This window comes from Micromesistius poutassou (genome assembly GCF_964030765.1).
Source record: "Micromesistius poutassou genome assembly, chromosome: 5".
In the NCBI taxonomy this organism is placed as follows: Eukaryota; Metazoa; Chordata; class Actinopteri; order Gadiformes; family Gadidae; genus Micromesistius; species Micromesistius poutassou.
The window spans coordinates 217360-225105 of NC_140275.1; the positions used below are offsets into that span (position 1 = coordinate 217360).

The 7746-nt window shown below is 43.9% G+C and overlaps 1 protein-coding gene across 1 annotated transcript; it reads right to left on the minus strand.

Annotated features, from left to right (window-relative positions):
• Positions 1-3981: 3981 nt before the first annotated feature.
• On the minus strand, positions 3982-7103 carry LOC311343901 (uncharacterized protein; the record flags this gene model as incomplete). Its single annotated transcript, XM_084468870.1, has 6 exons — positions 3982-4177; positions 4365-4455; positions 5250-5345; positions 5561-5699; positions 5949-6349; positions 7052-7103. 6 exons carry the CDS (start codon positions 7101-7103, stop codon positions 3982-3984), a joined length of 975 nt encoding a protein of 324 aa, XP_084324996.1.
• Between the last annotated feature and the right edge of the window lie 643 nt (positions 7104-7746).

Genomic DNA, 7746 nt, shown 5'->3' on the forward strand with positions numbered 1-7746 from the left:
CACAACAACTGCCAAGAGCAGCCCCTGGATCCAGCCTACAGCAGCCCCAGCTGCACCTCTGACAGCACAGCGGCACGAGGCCCCATGCTCAGAGGCAGGAGATGGGGACAATGCCACTGTGGAGGGTGGCCCTACCGTTCCAGGTCCAGCCAGGCTACCTGGCTACCACCACTCTTACACATTCATTGATTTTGTCACAAAGAAATGTGTGCGCTTGAAAAACAGAGACATTGTTTTCTGTTCCGATGGGATGTGCGACACAGGTTGATTTGACAATTACAAAACATAGTATGTACTGCTTGTTAAATACTTGTTTTTGGAATTCCAATTTTCTACGTAAGTTATTCCAGATGTACACTTTGGCACTGCTGGGATTTTACAAAAAAGTAGTTACTGCTTACTGCTCTGACCCTGGGATGGATCATAAAGGCGATAAAGCCGTATTCCTGGACCAAGCCTGTAAGGGGTGAATCACAAGTCTAGTCCATTAATCAAGCAGATACAAACAAAGAGGTAGAGAGATTATGAACCTCTAAACTGCACAACTAATTTTTGTAGTGATTCAAGCCTGGGTGGGACCAACCGTTATTACTCCTTTCCCTTTTTTTTCACTGAACTTGCCCTTACATGAACTTTGAGCGTCTTTTCATTATTACTTTTGTACGTGCTGCTGCACGCCACAGTTTGATGCCAACCAGTCCCCTTCCTTTTCCAGAAATTTAACAAAGCTGTGTTCAATGCTCCACATCACATCCTTAAAACAGTGATATACAGTCACTATTCTGGGATCTTCTGTCTTCTACTACGGGGGGGGGGGGGGATCGCGGACGAGCGCTATTGCGGGCGCGATAGTTGACCGGGGGGGGGGGCGTTTGGATCGCGGACGAGCGCTATTGCGGGCGCGATAGTTGACGGGGTGTGGGGTTGGCTCATTCGGGGGGGCCACAGGGGGGGCCAGACTCAGAGTTACGGGGGCACTGGCCCCCCCCTAGAACCGCCACTGTAAGGACCTCCAAATGTTGTACGCATGTTAGTAATTTCACATCGTCACCAGCTATTAATAAGGTGTGGTGTATCTGCGTGCAAATTCTCTTTTGTTGTCCGGAGACCAAGGAATTGCCAGAGCAGCCACGCGATGAGACATCTTCCATGCATAGAGCCTATGTAACCAAAGTCATAGTTCAGTCAACATGCCACTGTATGGGTCAACTGCCTGTCAGGACTACAGTGGAGATAACAAACTCATGCATATCACAGCACATTATACATGGAAACATTGTATTGAATAGGTTATGCAATGGGGAAAATCCCTGCAAGCGCCAAAGGAAAAATCATCAAACCCTGATTCAAAAGTCAAAGAAGCCCTAAGGACATAGTAAGCCACAGATGATGTACATTAAAACATGATAAAACAACACAGCACTACACAGGTATCGGGTATCAGGTACCTAATGGGCACTCTGAAGACAGAAGCAGACTTATTAGTTACGCTGAATCACCATAGCAAACAAACCCTGTGCTCTGTTTGGTGTGCAGGAGCAGGCCCACAGCTGCTAAGGGCTAAAGCCGGACAAAGCACACGTTAGCTTTGGAAGTCTTGTGGTGGAGGGTGAGACACACAAGAACCGAGGTAGTCATTTAGGTCTGGGGCTACCGCTGGACCGAGGAGCAGCGGTCTCTTTGAAGGAGTTCAGCCTTACAATGGAGAGATGACATGCACCCTGGTGGTTAATGTGGAAACCACTTCTAGTCCTGTGTGTCCCAACATGCTTCCCCAGTACCGTTGGATGTAGGGTTCAGCAGGGCATGAAACGATGGCACCATTTTGAGGAGTGGGCCAGCCAGTTGTAAAAACATCTGTTGGGAAAGTGTGCTGATCCTGCCATTGTGGTCGAGCAATCAAGTGAAAAAGTTAAGCCTAAGGAGTATATTTAGGCAAAATTAGGATTAAAGTCCAGGTCGAAAGTCAGACGGGCAGAAATGTGTTTGGTTGGTTCAGGCAACACCTCTAGCCCCCCCTGACTGTATGTTGTGCATGCCTCAGTCCTAGACTGTCCTGCTGTGCTGCGTAGGAAACACATCAGGGGAGTTAAGAGTAACATGTGCAGACCATATGTACCAATGAAACCTCAGCAACCCTCTTTGTGGTATTCAAATGTAAGTTCAAACCAGAGCATTATCGAGCCGTTACACACTGTTCTCCGCTTTCACCAGTACGTCACGATAAGATATATATTGAAGTAAGTGATATATATGAAAAGCATGAGTACATGAACAGTGAAGGAAAAGTTTAGAAATGGGGGCCCGCACTCGACTTTTAGTGGCTCAATGTGGGGTAATTACAGCATCTGTTGTACTTAGCAACCCATTATTTATGTACATTTCCTGTTCACAGCAGTCACTGGGCTAGACATAAATGACAGAGGCACCAGATCCCACAGATCAACGCCAAATCAACACATTGATGTTGTCTTTCCTGTATCAGAAGACATTTATTTTGAATTAATCGGGCATGAATATTTTCAGGTAGGAATATGCTTAAGTATATTCTCATCAAGCCATTACTGTATCAGTTTTGAGCATTGAAATGTAAATATTAACCATGACTGCATGACTCCATGACTACTACTACATAGTGAATGCAACTGAACACAATGATACAAGCAGCTGGAAATTCGCGATGGCAGGCCAATGTAATGCAGGTCAGTGACTCGTAACATTTCAGCCCTTTGTCCTTCCCATGCCCATGTTCCCGCCCTGAAAGCAATTATCCTACAGAGATATACACACCTTCTCCTCCACATCCTGAACTTATAAAACAGGCATTCAGTAACTTAATGAGCATCAAAATGTTTGCTATGTGCGTGAGACACAAGTATGAGGTTTGGCAGTGCCGTAAAAACCTACTCAAACACCCCCCGTGGACACTATCTCGAGGTTATCCCAAGCAGATTGGGATTTAAGAAATTAAGAATCAACCAAGGAAAGATTTATGTCTTCTAAATGGAACAATTTTGTATATTTGACAATGCAAATGTTGTTCATGTTCCTTCAAGCATGGGATCTTATTATCTTTTTAAATCAAAGCAAAGGCAGCTGGCAAATGAGCTTGCACTGCAACAATCCCGGCTGCTCCTAAAAAACATATGAAAACACCTTCATCTCTTCATCTCTCCTGCTGGGAAAGCTCCCCACTGGGGAGTGCCAGGTGTCTCTGAATCCTCGTCAGGCTCTGGTTAACGTGCCCACTCCTACATTCAGATTAGTGTTGCCACAAACCTTCCTTGATAACCTTCTCATTCCTTCTTTTAAGACAAATATGTATTGAACAGAAACATGAGCAACATGAGCAATGCTACGAAAGACACAAGCAACAAGTTAAAACCTTTATTTAGAATAAGTATCTTTTATTATGCAATTAAACATCTGGCATACATGTTTAGCAATTATGCAAGCCCTGACACCATCAATGTAATAAGGTGCAGCCAGTCACAGTTTGTAGAGTCAGTATCACAAAAGTGCATTAGTCAATAAAACAAGTTTAAACACACTCTTCAAGCACCTAAAAATAAATCTGTTAAAAAATCTGTTACAGATTACTAAAATATCTATACATATAAAGTTTATGTAGAATGTGGAATACATGAAAAAATACTCACATATAAACTTTTAATTACATTACATACAGTCGGTTAATTCTGTAAAAAGAGAAGCAAGTAAATTAAAAAACATAAAATATGAACCTTGTGTGCAAGTGTTGATGTTGGAATGAAGACCTGCACACTACATCTGCTGAGCATAACTCAGACAGCAGGCAGTTTATCACTACCATTTCATCTCACGCGCACACACACACACACACACACACACACACACACACACACACACACACACACACACACACACACACACACACACACACACACACACACACACACACACACAAAGGATCACATTTACCTTCGTCTATACACCAGCCATTCAGCCTTCGTAAAGAGGAGTAACAGTGCCATCTTTCCACTCGATCAGGATCTCTCCCCGTAGAGAGGGAGAGCTGTGTGGGGGGCCCGCGGCGTGGCTGGTGAGGGCGGCCCTTTGACTCTGCAGTGGAGACCCAGGAGGGCTCAGCTCCTCCCTCGGAGAGAAGGACTTCAGCACACACAACACCTTCCTCCTCCTGGAACGGCAACCACAAGTATACAAAAAGATCTTCACAACAATGATATGTACATTCTGCTGATTGGAAAACAAGGATTCAGGGTTTGTCAGCAGCCATGAGTGTATACACCTTAGTCTAACTCTGATCACGTATTCTGCATGAAGGCCTATAAAGACATGTTGGGAAAGGGCTATCCGCGTCTTACCTGTTGGAGTAAACATTGAGGATAAGAATCACAGTCCCCAGCACTAAAGCCAAAGAGCTGAGGACCAACATAGTTATCTTCCAGCTCAGTCCTACAGGATACAAAAAACTTGATTAACAAACAATAGGATTATTTCAACACAAGTAAAAAGCTCACCACCAATGGAAAATCCTTTGGATATAATAAACCTCTTTGAGGCGTTAAAGCAGGGGTCTCCAACAGGTAGCTCGCCAAGCAAATCCAAAATATAAAAAATGAAAACAAAGAAAATAAAAAGAATCTACCCTATGAATAAACAAAACCTCACTCATAGCGAACTCTATTTCCTACAACTCTATATCTATCTAACCCCTCCCCCACCCCAACGAACCCCAACCAATATCAACCAATCACGTTTGAGTAGGCTAACAGGACCGCAAGCTGGCGGGTAAAGCTAACATTTCCGAGCCGAACATGAACTCTATCGAACAAGTGTGGATTCTATTTGAACTGAAGCCAGATACATGACACAGAATGAGTGAGGCTTGTCTTTTACACGTGTGAATAAATATTCAGCCTCCCACTGTGCTAATATACACTGCAAAAACTAAACTAACATCCGGGGAGTAGAAGTAGCTTGTTTTATTTTTTGCTTTAAAGCCACACATGTAGGCTGCCTCACAATGCGCCAACCAAAGAACACCTCCAATGGGATCCAATGGGATTCATAAAGTCCTCTGAATCTGAAGTTTAAAGCTGTATTTATACAAATAATATTCTATACAACTTTGCTTGACTCTATTTTCTTAACATTATGTCATTTCTGATTGAGACTCAAATGCATTCTTGAATTGAAAACCACAATTATATCCAAACAGAAAATACCAACCAAAGCAATTCACTCACCATAGTCCATGGCGAAGAAGACCATGGAGGGATTCCCGGGTGCTTTAGTGCTTCTGGACAAAGGGATCGCTTCAGACACGCCCAATACATCTCCCACTGAAAGTGCAAAGATGTGGAGAATGGCATTGCTTTATATGAGACCAATATCAACCAAACTCCACTATTGTGTTATAAAGTGTTAACGGTATAAATTCATGAGTGACATATTTCATACATTTGAGGAGATATCTTATACCTGGAGAGAGAGAGAGAGAGAGAGAGAGAGAGAGAGAGAGAGAGAGAGAGAGAGAGAGAGAGAGAGAGAGTGTTACTCTGTTGAGGCGTTGTACTGGAAATGACACTTGGAGAGACCCCACGATGCAATGGATCCCCCTGATTGTGAGAGCGGTGATGGTGGACCATCTCAGTGCAGAGCGTCTGGTTGTCCAGTGTCAGCCACCTGTTTCCATGCTATTAGAGTAAATAATAGTTATTATATAGTCAATTATCAACAGTGAGCATGGAAGAAATCTTTATAAATGTTCCAACTGTATAAATGATCCACCATTCAACTGTATGTAGCCTATATGTTTATAAACATCTTTCCACTTACTTTGTATTAAGTTTGTTTTAAATGTATATAAATGTATTTTTTTGTGTATCTTGAAAAGAGGCTTCAAATAAAATGGATTCCTATTGTTAAATGCTAAGCGGCGTTACCTGCTTCTGCTCCTTGGACAGAAACAGCAGAGCAGAGTCTTTGGCGGCGATGAGGTGGACCCCCCGGCCTTGCAGCGTCAGGCGGCCTCTTTTGGAGCAGGACCACGCTTGATTACGACGTCCGTCCCTCATCATTCCCCCGCCCCCCATCATCCCCCCGCCCCCCTCTGTCCTGTCAGCGCACGGTTGGAGATGGACTCCCTCGTGTTGCTCTGCGGGGGCGGTCACACACTGCCCCGTGTGGCCGTTCACCAGGGCTGCACTGCCACTGTGCCAGCGCCACTCCTGCAGGGGGTTGGTGGGACTACAGTGCGCCGTGGACACGCTGCCCTGGGCTCGTCCTCCCTGGGCCTGCAGACATTTCCCCAGCAGCTTGTTCCGGATCATGAAGCTGGAAGCCTCTATTATCGGAGAATATACAAGATAAAACCATGTGGCAAACACAAATAGCAAACGATGTGATGAATCCCCGGTGGGATTCGAACCCCTCACCTCTGCACTATTCGTGCTTTACCCATTCCTAGAACCCGGGGGTTCTTACATCTTTATTAAATTGTATACAAATATTACATTTTGTCTATTGCATTTATAAGATGCAATGTACTTATTATTACTTGTTATTAATTATGCATCACTATGCGTTTTGATTGATTGATTGATTGATTGATTGATTGATTGATTGCTTGAGCGCAAAACAAGCATAGCCCAAACATAGACCAAGTCAACTTAGTTTACGGTAACCGCTGTTTGGACAAAAACGTTTGTTGTTGGGTAAATCCAATTGGAACTTTTCAGTTGTGTTTATTGATGATGATGGTGATCATCATCATCATCGTCATCATCAGCAGCAGCAGCAGCAGCAGCAGCAGCATAAACCTTCCTACAAGCAACGTTTATTCGAAACACATTAAATGCGCAGCCAGCCACATAATCTGGGGTTGTTTAGTTGTTTAATGTTTGGTAGATCAAGCGTGAACATGGAAAGGTTTATCGCTATTAGTTAACTCCTAGTCCTTCGTCCCATCCTCAAAGCAACATCCAGCACAATGACAATATATTAAAAAGCAGCTTATCAAATAACTCAACGAATAATGAACTCCTACCGTTACAAATGAGCGCAGCAAGAACCCAGAGCAGGACGACACTTGTGCCCATTGCGTAGAACAGTTGAACAGACTAGTGGTGATCATACAGCCTGCACACAGAAGAGGGCGTGTGTGAACGTGCATGGAAATGCTCCAATCAGATGGTGGCCTGCATGCACTGGCTTCAACTGTGATGAGTATGTGGGCTAAAGAAATGAAGGAAACGAATTAATAGACCGAGATACATGCTGGCAGATATGTCAGTGTGAGCCCGCTCTTGGCTGAATCCATGGGTGAACCAACTATGTAATCTGATGGACAAACATAAACCAACAATTTAGGGAACCCTTTTTGTTTTTATGGCAGGTGTATATGCCTGCACGCTGGGGTTCGCCTTGCCTGCGATCATAAGCAATGTATGTTGTGTCTTCTGTCGCAAGCCCATGGACTACCAATTAGACCCGAAGTGCATAAATCTGTTTTACTGGGAAAACACCAGTCTGATTTGAATAGTATCGTCCACTCGTTAAGTTGAGATATGGCACGGCTTTGTACCTGGATAGTCACGTGTTGTTTTAACCAACGATTTGAAGTGGAAATACGTACAAAGACTTATCAGAACAAAAAGGCACTTGTTCAAGGGGTAGTAGCTATAAGTTTGTGTTGTTTGCTGCCCTGTTGCACATTCCTTGTGTCATTTCATTTGTAGTGGT